The sequence below is a fragment of the Balaenoptera musculus genome, chromosome 12 (assembly GCF_009873245.2).
Source record: "Balaenoptera musculus isolate JJ_BM4_2016_0621 chromosome 12, mBalMus1.pri.v3, whole genome shotgun sequence".
Taxonomy (NCBI): domain Eukaryota; kingdom Metazoa; phylum Chordata; class Mammalia; order Artiodactyla; family Balaenopteridae; genus Balaenoptera; species Balaenoptera musculus.
This window is the reverse complement of record NC_045796.1, coordinates 17,542,218-17,556,924: the sequence shown is the minus strand read 5'-3', so window position 1 is coordinate 17,556,924 and position 14,707 is coordinate 17,542,218. Positions and strand designations below refer to the sequence as shown.

At 42.8% G+C, this 14,707-nt stretch overlaps 1 protein-coding gene across 6 annotated transcripts in view; it reads left to right on the top strand.

The window, feature by feature from the left end:
* Positions 1-13,176, top strand: part of SASH1 (SAM and SH3 domain containing 1) — a 251,479-nt gene extending 238,303 nt beyond the window's left edge. For all 6 annotated transcript variants that reach the window (XM_036870941.1, XM_036870939.1, XM_036870942.1 and 3 more), the window contains 4 exons: positions 1,593-1,706; positions 5,766-6,892; positions 8,208-8,339; positions 9,807-13,176. In XM_036870941.1, coding sequence (XP_036726836.1) covers positions 1,593-1,706; positions 5,766-6,892; positions 8,208-8,339; positions 9,807-10,070 — 1,637 coding nt within the window. In that variant the 3' untranslated portion in view covers positions 10,071-13,176. The remainder of the gene's footprint in view (positions 1-1,592; positions 1,707-5,765; positions 6,893-8,207; positions 8,340-9,806) is intronic.
* Positions 13,177-14,707: the final 1,531 nt, after the last annotated feature.

The following is a 14,707-nucleotide window of genomic DNA, read 5'->3' as shown; positions in this document are numbered from 1 at the left end:
CATTGATTCCTCTTCCTGGGTTGTAATTGATAGCTCCAAGCCCTCATTTTATAAGTATCATTTTCCAAAATAACATGCTAGGCTAGAACAAAGGCCGTTCCAAATCCACAGACTCCCCCACACAATGAGGACACCACTCTAGAATGTTCCACTTTCGGTGCGGGGGAGGGGAAAGGGTTTTTCTCTTTTGCTTCCAATTAGTTAATTTTTCATTAATCAGTTTAAAAATAGCATTTCTTAATTTGGTGCTCTAATTTAAGGGCTTGTTCCGCCATGATTTCTGTTATAAAATGCTTTCCATGTGAGAAATACAAACAGGAAGTGGTCAATGGACAGTAAGAATGGCAGCCCTCAGCCTTCCTGCAATTTTTTTTTAATGACCCAAGAAAAGGCATCAGATTTCTGGTTTATTGATTTAGTGTGTGTGTGTGTGTGTGTGTGTGTGTGTGTGTGTGTGTGTGTGTGGGGGGGGGGGGCGAAGTGAAGAGAAAGAAAAGTAAATTAAAGCCACTCATCGTCAACTACTTATTTTAGGTAGAAAATGTTTTCTTGTTTTCCATTTTTATCGACCAAGCATTTAGTCTGCATAATGACTGAAAGACAGTCTTCCTGTAACTTTGAACCTACATAAGGCCAGCCATGCCCTCTTTATAGAATGTGCAGAGTGACACGGCTGGGGTAGTGAAGGCCCACGTGATTTCCCATGTGACTGGCCAACTTTCAACAGAAAACATCTGATGCTTCTCTCTAGAAGGATTCCTTAGGATGAGGGTGCTCAGGCTTCCATCGTCCACCTTCAGGGTATTCTGTACTCAGTTTCCAAGCTGGAGGGTGTTTTGAGCTTTCCATGTCTTACCCTTTGTGTGCAGGGAATAGAAATGCTGACCCAAGACAAAGAGAGAAGCAAAAAGGAGAGAAAACCCTCTAACCTATTCCAAATAACAGTAGCAAAAGGATTTGTCCCTGGCCCCTCATCAGCTTAGGGGTTCATGTCCCCTTTATGTCAGCCTTGCTCCCTTTGAGATGATACGAGAGCCAGCACGCGTCACAGAGGGTTAAAAATGCTCCTAAATGCTAATAAAATTTGATGGTTTATTTGACACTCACTTTATATTAGCTGCCAAATTTGGAAAGCTGGGAACAAATAAATTGAAACACAAATCTTCTAGATCTCTAATAAGTATACGGCGTAATTCCTCCTTGTGAAAAAGGCATTTATTCAGTCTCTGCTTCTACTTGGTGGTACCGTCCCTCCGAAAGGACTGTGGTTGCTCTCCCCCCACTTTTGACATGATGCTCTGAATTTCTCCTCTCCCTGGTTGGCCTCAGGGTAACTTAAAAGGCATTGATGTATTTCAACTATGTCCTCTCTCTACAAACTTACCTTCCTGTGATACTTGATTTGAAAAGAAAAGTGTTCTGATCTCACTCGTTCATTTTTATCTCATTTACTTTAAAATAATTTGTTCTCTTCCAAAGTCCAAGGCTTCAAAATGTATTGTGAGAACTGAGGATAACATTGGGATGCGGTTGATTTGGAGCCTGCTTTTCATTCCTCTTACGATCCCGTGCTATGTGTTCATCTTCTCTAGGTAACAGTGACCAGTCCGGATCCCAGGAGAAGCTGCTTGTTGACAGCCAGGGCTTGAGTGGGTGCTCTCCACGAGACTCAGGATGCTATGAAAGCAGTGAGAACCTGGAAAACGGTACTGTCAGCACAGATAATCATGACTGCATCTTCATACGCAAGCCTTCTGGACCATTTCTTGACATCTGTGCTTTGGCTGATGACTGTCTTTCTTCCTCAGCCTGAGCCATTGCTTTTGGGAAAACTGGCAATAGGGAGAGGAGTTTTTCCAGGGTGATTGGTGCTTAATTAAGATCCTTAGGAGGGAGGAACATCTCTCAAGAACCTAGGCAACTGATGATGTTGAGAAATGAGTAGAGAGGTCTTTCATCAGTTACTCTTCCATCCCACATAGTACATAATTGGAAAGAGTTTAAACTTGCGTGTCAGAGAAGGGGACCCTAAGCTTTCCATTGTCCTGCTGCTCTTAGAGGTTTAGGCCCGTCCCCCCATCTGGATCATGCAAAGAGCTGTGGGGCTTTAGAGTGGGGAGACCTGGGGTTTGAACGTGAATAGGGCATAGCTGAAGACTTTGGCCAGATTACATCTCTCACTCTTCCTCACCTCTTTTTTTCTTTTTAAACAAATTTATTTATTTACTTACTTACTTATTTATTTATTTTTGGCTGTGTTGGGTCTTCGTTGCTGCGCACGGGCTTTCTCTACTTGCGGGCGGGGGCTACTCTTCATTGCGGTGCATGGGCTTCTCCTTGCAGTGGCTTCTCTTGTTGCAGAGCACGGGCTCTAGGCGCGTGGGCTTCAGTAGTTGTGGCACACGGGCTCAGTAGTTGTGGCTCGCAGGCTCTAGAGTGCAGGCTCAGTAGTTGTGGCACACGGGCTCAGTAGCTGTGGCGCACGGGCTTAGTTGCTCCGCGGCACATGGGATCTTCCCAGACCAGGGATCGAACCCGTGTCCCCTGCATTGGCAGGCGGATTCTTAACTACTGCGCCACAACGGAAGTCCTCCTCCTTACTTCTTGAATGGTAATGTGAGTTGTTGTTTTTTTAAATAGATTATTCTAAGGCAAAGTAATAATATATTAAAAATACTTAGCACTGTGTGAACACTGATTATGAATGAGGCAGTGGGCTAAGTGCGCACGTATGCAATTGCTAATTATCACTCAGATCCTGCAGTGCATATATTATAGATGAGGATGCTAAAGAGAGATTAAATAATAACTGAAGCCCGTGTTCTTTTCCTCTTGGCACCACTCTGACTCATAATAATAGGCTCTCAGTCAATGGTAGACAATATTTTAGACCTGATTTTCCAATACTATAAGCATTTTCAAGTCCACACTCTAACTACTTAACGTCATCATACATCAGCCAGGGGTATCGGGGCTTAGTTGAACTTCAAGCCAGAAGGGATTTAGTTTGTATGTTATCATAAGTACTTTCACAAACCATGGATTAGATGAAAATAGGTCGACCTATTTTGGGAACAAGGAAAAAGGCAACATATACCATAAAAGGTCTCTTTGCCTATTTGTTTGCTTATTTATTCTGAAGAGCAAGAATATCCCAGTGCTTGGGACTGTCATCTGTGAGTCTCTCATTTCTATATGAGGATTTTGAGGAGCCCCGCTGAGAGCATGATGCAAAGCCAGGGCATGAAGGTTTGGTTCCTTCAGTATCATCATCATCCCTCACCTCAAGTTTTCTTCTTAAATAGACAGTAAAGCCTGAGCAGGGGCGGCCCTCGGTGTTCGGACCCTGCCCGGGAAAAGAGGCATGCTCGTTAGTTCAGGGATTGCAGCTGCACGATGACTCCTTCCATAAACAGATAGATTGGGATTGACACATATACACTAATATGTATAAAATGGATAACTAATAAGAACCTGCTGTATAAAAAAATAAATAAAATTCTAAAATTCAAAAAAAACCCCACAAAAACAGATAGCTGCTGGCAGCAGTATATCATCATTACAGTATGAAAATATCTAAATTCATATTAAAATAATGTGAAAAGTCTATTCAAACATTTCTTCATTTTTATGAAAGCTAGATCTCTGAATGAAGGGTATATAATTAAGTCTTAAAGAGCACATTTTTGTTTTAAAAAAAATCTCAAAACTTCAGACCAGCTAGAGAGAAAGAATATAATTACCCACACCCAATATGGTACCTCCTTTCTCCCCGCAGACAGCATGACCAGGGGCTCAGAGTTATGCTCTCCAAACTTCACGTCACTGGGCCAGCCCTCCTCATGGTCTAGCTTTTGGAAGTTATTGGAGAAGTGTATTTTTGGCTCCCATACCCACTACAAATGTGGACTCAGTTTGAATCAGTGGTTTACTTATATCCTCCATAGTTATGTGCACATAGAAAACATTTACTAAACAGATTTTGGAACAACAGGATCAACCATAAATTTCACTTTGAAAAGCAGCATAAACATATACAGTGAAGATATGAAATTGCTGGAAGCCCACAATTCAAACCAACCAAAAGCACTTGAAAAGCAAGATGTTTTCAGAATAGATTTGACATTTCTCCACCCCCCACCATCTTTTCTGCTTTGTCCACGTAACAGTTAAGGACATGGTACCTCCCCACCTTTGTTTTCTCAAACATTAAACCAAGCTGCACGATTTTGTTCTAGTTTTACTAGGAGAGTATTTTCACTGAGTGGAGAAATAAACGCAAGGTTTACAGAAGCAGTCCCTCTTATGCAGTTCGTAACTTCTGGTTCAGAAGCTCATGCTGCCTTAAGCCCTGGTTTTTAACTGTGGTCTGCGGGGTCCCAAGGATGAGGACCTTGGTGGCGGTGTGTGGACCTGGGTTTTGAGAAACCTCCACATTTCAACTTTGATCTGTTTTGTAAATGAAGCTTCATTAAAAAGGATCCTCCTGCTTTGAAAAGTACTGATTTTAAAAGTGCAGTGTTCTGAGAAAAGACAATTCTCTGACCATCGTGAACGCAGTGCTAATCTTTTCCTTTCTGACTTCTTCGCCGTTCTCATTTCTAGTTAGCCTCTGCTGACTTCTGTGTGAGGTGAATAAATTCCATCTAAAATACCTGCAGCCATAAAACCTAAATTGTGTGTCTCCTATGTCCTCTTCTTTTTGCAATAAAAACCAACATTTGAGTGTTGGGAACTATTAGGTCCATGAGGAAAACACTTTACCAAGTAGACCATCCATCAGGGCCACACGAGCAGCAGTATCTTAAATGCCTCAGCGGCACGGCCTGAGGACAGAGCAGTTTCGGAGGGAGAGGGCCATTTGAGGGTCGCATGCCTTGTTTGTTGCTTCTCTGTCCTAACAGTCGGGAAGCAGTCCGTAGGAATTCAGACAGCTACTGTCTCAACAGAAGAGGAATCTTAAGTGGATTGGGGTCAGGTGCACTCAGGGTGACCATGGGTGGCTCTGTTCACCAGGCAGCAGTAGCAATTAGTATCAGTCAACAGCTGTCAACTAAGTAGACTGTGACTGGTTGATAAGTTCAGTTATCAGTCTGACGGTCATTGTATTTGAATCAGGTCTATCGCCCCAGTGGCAATTAGAACCATATCAGTATCTTATAGATTGCCTCTGGCGACATACTCACTTCAGCTTGTTTACTCATTTGTACCAAGGTCGGCTGACTGTTTCTAGGGTACCTTTATTTTACACACCTGAGCAAAACACAAGGCGGGGAGGGCTTGAGAGGTTTGAGAATTCAGCGGTCACCAGTGAACCTTGGGGGATACCATTTAAAGAACCTGTCCCAGAATTCAGTCCACCTCCTCTTTGCAACCATGGTCTTAGGAAACTGTACTCCCTAAACAGAAGTCCCATCAGTGTGGTTCTTAACTGGGGTGTGGGTGTGCCTTGTTCCACACTGACTGCAGCTACGAACAGACATTAGGCCTAGATTTATTTTATTGCCTGACACAGCGTATTTTCTTTCCACATAACTCAATTAACTTTCATCTCCCTGAGTCCTTTAATAAGACTAAGAATTCTTTCTAAAAATAAACATGGGACCACAATGACTCTACATCACCAGTGGTGATTTTATGTGCTTAGTGTAATTCAACAGTGGGATATAAGAGTTGGAGATTCAATTACGTTAGCACACCTTTTACATCAGTTTGATTGATTCGCTTTTTAAAATGTGATTGTAAAATATTTCCTTGTCTTGTAGGCAAGTCTCGTAAAACCAGCCCCTCTGCCAAATCATCAGCCGAGTCTAGCTTGAAGTCTTTCAACAGGAATCAGCTGGGCAACTACCCAACCTTGCCTCTAACGAAGCCAGTAGACGCGCTGAAGCCGGGAGGGGAGGGGAGGCTGGGCGGTGGTCTCACCCCTCACACCTCCAAACACTGTGATCCCCCGTGTGTGACTGACTTGAATAAAAACCGAAGGAGCCTCCCCGTTTCCATCTGCCGGAGCTGTGAGACCCTGGAGGGCCCCCAGACCGTGGAGACTTGGCCCCGATCCCACTCCCTGGACGACCTTCAAGGAGAGCCTGAAAAAGGTGTGCCTGGTGAGGTGACAGAACCTTCCCCTCAGATTGTACCCGAAGTGCCACAAAAGACAGCGCCCTCCATCACAAAGGTTCAAAGCCCCAAACTAGATTCTGCTGTTGACAATGCACTGCTACTGACCCAAAGCAAGAGATTTTCTGAACCTCAGAAAATGACTACTAAGAAACTGGATGGCCCGATGGCGGCCTTTTCCCATGGCACATCCCCTCCTCCGTGTTTACCCAAAACCTATGACGCCCAACCGCCCGCTGTTAAACACGGTTTAACAAGGACGCCTCTCGAGGGTCACAGGAAAGGACTCGATTTTGAAGGGACACATCACCCCCCGGGCACCAAAGAAGGCGTGGATGCTGGGCAGAGGGGCCCCGATGCCAGAACGCAGGCCAAACCTCCCGCCCAGCCTCCCCCCGTCCCCGCCAAGAAGAGCAGGGAGCGCCTCGCCAACGGGCTGCATCCTGTCCCTCCCGGTCCCCCCGGCGCCCCTGGCCCCGATGCACCCAGCCTGCCCCTTAAAAAGGGCAGCCCCGGCGGCCCCAGCGACTGTCCACTGCCAGTGGCCAGGCCTCCCGCAGGGCCGGAGCCGGGCAGCCCGCCGAGCGCCAGGCCTCCACCCTGGCTGTCGGAGCTGCCTGAGAGCACCAGCCTCCAGGAGCACGGCGTGCGGCTTGGCCCTGCCCTGGCCAGGAAGGTCTCCTGCACCCGCGGGGTGGACCTGGAGATGCTCACCGAGAAGAAGCTGCGGGCCGAAGGCATCGATCTCACCGAGGAGCCCTATTCCGATAAGGTATCCGAGGCCCTGACCCCACTGCACAGGCTCTTCTAAGTCGGGCGGGGGCCAGGCGAGAGGAGCGGCACCGCCCCCCACCTCCCAGCCCCCGGAGGCAGCTGGCGGCGGGGACCAATGGACAGTGACCGTACGGGTGGCCCACAGCGGGGGCTCCTGCCGCCCCGCGCTGGGTGTTCAGATGAACCGGGAGCACAGCGCCCAGATTACATGCAGACACAGCCTCAGGGGTTTCTTCTCCTGTCCCTTCTCTTCTTTTCTCTTCTCTTCTTTCACTTGTTTGTATTTAATTTGGGGCAGCTATCCTTTGCAGGGAGAGCTATCAGTCAGTACTAGACCCAGTTCCTGAAAGGATAGACGTGAGTTCCAGTTTCCGTGTCTTATTCAACATCTTTGTTTTTAGACTTTAACACATCCCCATTTCATTTCCCTGTGCGTAAAATGGAATTAATAATGACCTGCATAACTACCTCTTAGAGGTATTAATAGGAGCAAATAAAATAAAACTGAACCTACTTTGAAAATTGTAGAGCGCTATTCAGATGTAATAATTGTACTGTATAATTATCTGTATGGGTAACAGGGGAAAAGATACCTCATTGTACTAAAAACATTGAGACCTATAGTGAAAACTCATTTCTCATTCGAAGAAAAATAAAAGAGTAGATCTGCCAATACCAAAATGACTTTGAATACAAATACATGATAATAGATGTAGCTGTATGTTACTCCTAGGAATGCATGAATTATTATAATGTATTCCCAGGAGTCTTTGTTATAAACTTCTTATGACCAAGAATGCCTTACAATAAAATACTCCTCTGCCTTCTTGATATTTAGTGAATGAACCCCTTTGAATGAAAAGTAGTGAGAATTCTACTGTACAGTAAATGCTGATCTAGTGATATAGCGATATAACTCTATGTTGTAGTTGAGGAACCAACAGTAGACTCTCTGTAGGGCACAAATTTGCCCTTCTCCCCTGCAGTTTAGAAGACTGTCTTCAATAACATTTTGCAAAATGATAAGAGTGAAGTGAGGGTGTTGGACCCCAAAATAGAGAATGATTGTGTCCTGCTTTACCCATATTTCAAAACATTTTCCTAGAGCTCATAACGACTTAAAAGATAAAGATGTAAAAGTATTGTCTCTAAAACATCCATCCTGACACTAAAGAAAATATATTCACTTCAAATTAAAACTTTTGGTCCTATTTTCTAGTAGCTAAATGTCTTATCCTACCTTGTGTTTGCCGTTCTTGGAGAAGGAAAAAGATCCTCGCAACCCTCGATAAGAGATTTCTGTTCCCTTGCAGCACGGCCGCTGTGGGATTCCTGAGGCCCTGGTACAGAGATATGCGGAAGACTTAGATCAGCCCGAGAGGGACGTTGCCACCAACATGGACCAGATCCGCGTGAAGCTGCTTCGGAAGCAGCACCGCATGGCGGTAAGCAGCCCACACTTCGGGGCTCCCCTCACCCAGCTTTTTGAAGTCCATTCAGTTCTAGAGCTTAATGATGAGCATGCTGGCAGCCACTACGTAGCCCAGGGTTCATTGTAGCTATCGAAGGGAGACACCTGGGAGAGAGTAATACCTCTTCAGCCTACAAAGGTTTAAAAATACAGTTTTGGAGAGAAAAAGATGAAAATTATCCATAACCCCAGCACTGTGAAAAAGTCCATCTAGTCATTTCTCTGCACATACATAAAAGTACATGTACAGTTTGCAAACCTTATTGTTTTCAGTTATCAGATGGTGAACCTCTTTCTTTGTTACTAAAATTTCTTTTATATTATCAGTTTTTCAAAGTGCTCTAGTAGGTATGTCCTAGTTCAGCCCATTCCACATTGTTGAAACATTTAGATTTTTTCCAGCTGTTTATTTTAAACAATTGAGTGAAGAACCTCCTGGTTAATAAATTTTTGTAGACTTTTGGGGTAAATTTCTGAGGATATATTCCTTCAAGAGGATTTGCTTCATCAGGACTGCACAAAATCTCAAGGGTTTGCACATTTGGTGGTAAATTGCCTTTCTGAGGGGTGTAGCACTTGGCCTTCTCAGAATTCAAGTATAAATGTCCATTTCCCTGCCCTAGCCAACATTTATTATTGTATTTTTAATTCTTTATGACTATATTGATTAAATGTTTAATTTTCTGGATGTTAATGTAGATTCAAAATACAGAAGAAAATCTACTTTATGAAAACCTTACCCACTGAGTATCTTCCTTTTCACACTGTCACATAGGTTTGCTTCTTCAAGCACCATAAGGATCATTAGTTGAAGAGCATGACCACCATGAGACAAAATAGCCAGAAATATAAATGATTACAGTTTGGAGACTTACACACATAATTGGGGTTAGATCTAATTCCAGGTACCTTCTGGAACCTCCAACACTTCCTTGAAGATTTGTCTCACCTTTGAGAAGTCAGGAAAGAATTCACTCATTCATTTATTCATTTATTTATTTATTTATGGCTGTGTTGGGTCTTCGTTTCTGTGCGAGGGCTTTCTCTAGTTGCGGCAAGCGGGGGCCACTCTTCATCGCGGTGCGCGGGCCTCTCACTATTGCGGCCTCGCTTGTTGCGAAGCACAGGCTCCAGACGCGCAGGCTCAGCAGTTGTGGCGCACGGGCCCAGTTGCTCCGCAGCATGTGGGATCCTCCCAGACCTGGGCTTGAACCCGTGTCCCCTGCATTGGCAGGCAGATTCTCAACCACTGCGCCACCAGGGAAGCCCAGGAAAGAATTCTTGATGCTAGTCATGTTCTTGGACATCTCATAGCATTATCCCTTTCTGATAGTGTGGTAATAAATATAATATTTCAGTAGTGTTCCTTTTAGGCATGGAAGAAAGAGCTCTCCAGTGGCACCTGTTGAATCTTGATAAATTGCTTTCTTTGGTTACCCAGATCCCAAGCGGTGGACTCACAGAAATCTGTAGGAAGCCCCTGTCTCCCGGATGCGTTTCATCCGTGTCGGATTGGCTGGTTTCCATCGGTCTGCCCATGTACGCCAGTGCCCTCACTGAAGCGGGCTTCAGCACGCTGGGCCAAGTGCCTTCTCTGTCCCACACTTGCCTTCAGGAGGCCGGCATCACAGAGGAGAGACACATAAGCAAGCTCGTGTCCGCAGCCAGACTCTTCAAACTGCCACCAGGCCCCGAGGCCATGTAGTCGGGCCCGAAATGGACCTCCCTGGACAAGAGCCACCCGTTCACTGTGTTTATGATGCTGATGCAATTCCTCCTTGGCTGGACGTGCAGACCAGACCCAGAAGAAAGGCCCAGTGTGTGGCCTGCAGAACTCGGAATCTTGGCACGGGACCCTCTTCTCCAGAAAAGCCCCCTCCAGGAAATTGGTGTGGTTCTCTTTGACCCCCAAAGAAAAGACAAGCACTTATTTTTGTTTTCAGGACACAATAGAACAAAGATGCCAACTTGCCACAAATGCTCTGCCTGCAGTCTGTCTTGGTGCACTGGGGGAGGGCAGGGGGCAGGGGGGGGGCAGCTTGTCCTGTTGCTAAGCGTGCTTCTAGCCCTTCTGTCTGTCACCCTGCAGGGTTCCCGAGGCCCAGATGGGCTTTAGCCAGGCCAAAGTAACAGACTCGGGAGTGATTGTACACTATTGACCAGGCTCATTTGTTCAAAAATAAGAAAATCTGGCTGCACTAGGAAAAAAAGAAAGCCCTATTCTCCTTTAGATAAACAAGAGACATTTTAATAATTGCTTTCTAGCAATCAGCTTTTATTTGCCTTAATGTAAGCTTTTAAGCAGTTATCTAACTTAGTGTTCACTACCATGTAACCATAGTTCCAAATCTTCATCTTAGACTGCCATCTAACGTATCTGGGATGTTTCCAGCAGAAATGGGCTTTTCTAATTGTCTCACTCTAACATGGCTTATTTTATAGGGGTGTTTATCAGGCCAAATTTCATGTTGACTTTCAGTTTTTAAACTAACTACAAATCTGGTAAAAAGCACTCTTAAATTCACAAAGATATCACGTGTGAGAGTATATGTGTGTGTTTGAGGTTACGATCTTTCATTTTAATCAGTTTAGTGCTGTTACCACGTTGGTCGTCGTGCTGCAGTATTGACTTGGAATCTTGACCGTGTCCATTCCAAAATTCAGTCATTAGCTAACAGATCACCTTTGCAAAAGGTCATTGTAAGTTGAATATTTAAGGAGGTTGTTTTTTAAAAGGGAAGTAGTTTATAAGATATTTTAAAAGTTTTTTTTTTTGGGTTTATAATTAAAATACTATTTTCCATCTTTTCTTATTTAGATAATTCACTTAAATATAATAAAGGTTCATTTTGGAGCCAAACTACATTGGCCATGTATTAAGTAGTTGCATATTTTCAGTTGTTTTCTGACTGATTTCAGCATTCTCTTTTAGTCTAGTGGCTGATTCTCTAGCAAACAGAAATTATTGTTTCCAGTTGCTTACAAAGTGATTTTCCTTTACATTCTTATCATGAACCCTATTTTAAGCACTGGGTGTGATCATTTACGATAGAAATGTTTTTAGCCTTGATTTAAAAGTTCTGTAATATTTCATCTACTCATTAAAACAAATGATATCCCTCAGGGGAGGGGGAACAAAAGGTGATTTCATTAATTACAAAACCATGTTACCATTTGCTTTATATATCTGGATCCATGTTTCGGAGGAAAAGGACGTTCTCAGGTGACGTATTTTTTTTTCATGCTTTTGGTATACATTTGAAAGAATAATATATATTTCTTCAATAATAGTCACCTTCTATAAGATGCCATGTAAGAAGTTGTGGAAATGTAGAAAAAAAGCTAAAGCTGCCAAATTTCTGTTGAACTCTTCAAAACAGCCCATTTTTGTCATCTGGAGTATGACATTCCTGTGGGCTGTGACATTCCATTTAGAAGGTAACGAGGCTGCAGGGCTCTCCTATGTCACTGGAAGGAATTTCAAGTGTGTGGTGAGGTGGGCGCTGTAAAAGGGGCTCCTCACCCTGCATTTTCAGTACCTCAGCATGACATCTGAGAGAGCCTGCTCATAGCTTAAGCTGAGCTAAAAGACCACACATAAAGTCAGGTAATAGGTAACAAAGGAGAAGGGGAAACTGTACATGAATTTCCAGGTGTTAGTTCATTTTCACGGTAAGATTTTTCACTTAATGTAAAAGTGGTGCCAGAAAAGGGAGCTTTCTGAATATGAGTTTTTGAGAATGCCAAACTGTATCTTTTTCATTCTTCTTTGGAAATCATTGCCTTTGCATGGAAGTGAAATTCAGGGACCATGAATCATTTTCAGTGGGAAGGGCTTCCTAGTCTGTGGGATCTGAGGTTATTTTTACTTTATTGTGCTTTTTAACAAAATTTGTTTTTGTTTTTTTACTTTTAGTATTTGTTTGGTCTTCTTTTGCTTTAAACTTTTAATTTGATCTTAGAAAAGCCTGAATGTTTGTGTGTGATGTTTGACCGAGGTGGTTTGGGGCCTCCTGTGGATGCCAGAAGGCAGGTGGTCAGCTTCAGCAATATCCAGTTTTAATCCATTGCACTTGGTGCAGAATGTTGAGGAAGGGTGAAAATTGTCGTCTTTGGAAAGCACAAAAGAAACCTGGAGAGGCAGTTTGGCTCAGGTAGCTACACATCCACTGTGTGTCATTTTTTCCTTTGAAGCTGTCTACAAGGAAGTGCAGCCAGTCCCAGCCACTACGTACATTCCCAGATAACCAAGAAGTAGATTTTCCTGGCCTTGCCTTAGTCAGAGGCCTTTTCTCTTTCCAGGTAAAGGTGAAATTGGAAATAACTAGTCGACTGAAAATCAGTTCCTGACAGAGCAAAGTTTGCTTTCATAATTGCAGCAAAAGAAGTCAATTCACCAAGTCAATGCTGCATGTGTGTACTGTATTATTTTCAGAAAAAAAAAAATATAATAGTTTGAGTCCAAGTTATCTCGATTTTAAATTGATAAACAAGAAACTGTCAAGCAAAATTATATAACAACTAACAACATTGCACTTTCTGTATATGAAATCAATATTTAAATAACTTATTTTTCTCCATTGCTGTTCTTAAACATTGTAAGTAGCTGTAATATACCAGTACCAATATGTTCTTGCGATTGCTTCAGCCCAAGAAAGCTGTGTATTGTTTTAAAAATTGTAAAAATTATTGTGATGATTCATTTAGCAAAAAGAGGTGGACAGAAGGGTTTTCCTATGTATCAAAACTTGTCTATAATTATGTCATCTATGTACCTAGAAAAAAAAAGTAAATAAATTTCTTCAGTTGAATATGCCTCTTTTGTTGTTCCCTGGGTAGTATAAAGGTACATAGAGTAGAAATGAAAGGGAATTTATGAAGTGTGGTTTAAGAATGAAATGTATTGTAAAAATAGTAGTTGTACACAATTACTTCTGCCACATCACAAAAACTCACTATCATACTCACTCAGATTTTCTTTGCCAGTTTATTTCAGGTTTTTTTCAAATATTGCATAATCAAGTCACATAATTGCAGCATCTTAGCCCAGAAAGAGATTTTTGGAAGCCACCTCTAGTCTAAACCCGTTGTTTTCAAATGAAGAGTCTGAGCCCACGCAGACTTGCCTAATATCATGTGTAGTTAAATGGAAACAATCCAAGTCTTCCATTGAGAGAGAAAAACATCTAGATTGGGATATTCTAGAAATCAACTAACTTGACAAAAATCATTTTTCAATGTTAGGGTGCCACAGTTGATATAAAAACACATTTTCAATTAGGAGGGAGTGTGTAATACAACATTTTGAGTAGGTAAAATGTGCACTTGAGACAGACCAAAAAGTGACCCTTTCCTGTTCTCTCAGCCTCCTATTTCTCACACTACAGGTAAGTAGTATAACCAGTGTTTGCATATCTTTCAGAAATGCTGTGTTTATTGACAAGGATAACTGCATATGCATTTTTCCATATAGGAATGACAGCATTCCCCCACACTTCTTCACTTAGCATGTGGAACCGCTGTGTTAAAGTTACGTATATTTAAAATTTTGATAGAATAGTTTAAATCCACTGGTGGATTTCAATATAGGAAGCTCTACCATGGTAGGTTTTATTTACAAATCATTGTTTTATTCCCCACTCCCCAATCCCTCTTGTAAATGGGGCTATTTCATATATTCTTAAAGTTGGGGATTCCTCTGAAGCGCTGCATTATTTTAAAGAACTGACCATAAACCTCAAATCTTATTTATCTCAAGTTGACTCTTAAGATTCTATAGTTCAACTCACAGAAGATACTTTTTTCTTATGATTCCTAAGAAACCGTGACTGGATTCTTGGTATTTGTTCTAACTTGGCTTCATGTATGGATATTTGTGTTGAATTCACTTAGAAAAGAACATAAGTTTGATTAGGGAAAGGAGAAAAGGGAAGTGTGGTTGTCATTTAACCACAGCTTATTTGGGGGCCTTAGAATGATGACTTTACTCAGCTCTGAGGACCCACTCAGAGAAAAGTACGTATACAGTACTCCTAGGGGTGTGTGTGAGGGTGTACGTGAGGGAGTGAGAGACAGGAGAGGATGCATGCTCACTCAGGTGTAGGTCTAGATCACTCGTCCGTCAGGGGACCGTGGGCAGCGTTATTTGGAAGCATTCCAATTTCTCATACAGCGCTCCTCCTACACTGTCAGAGAAGAACACTGAAAAGGGAGTTTAGCCGTCACCTCTCTAAAACTTAAACAAAATACATGAAGGTTTTAATCAAACCAGGTTTGAGCCCAGTATGGAAGGACCCCAGGGTACGTGTGTGGGAGCCAAAGGAGTTATGACTAATCTGATTG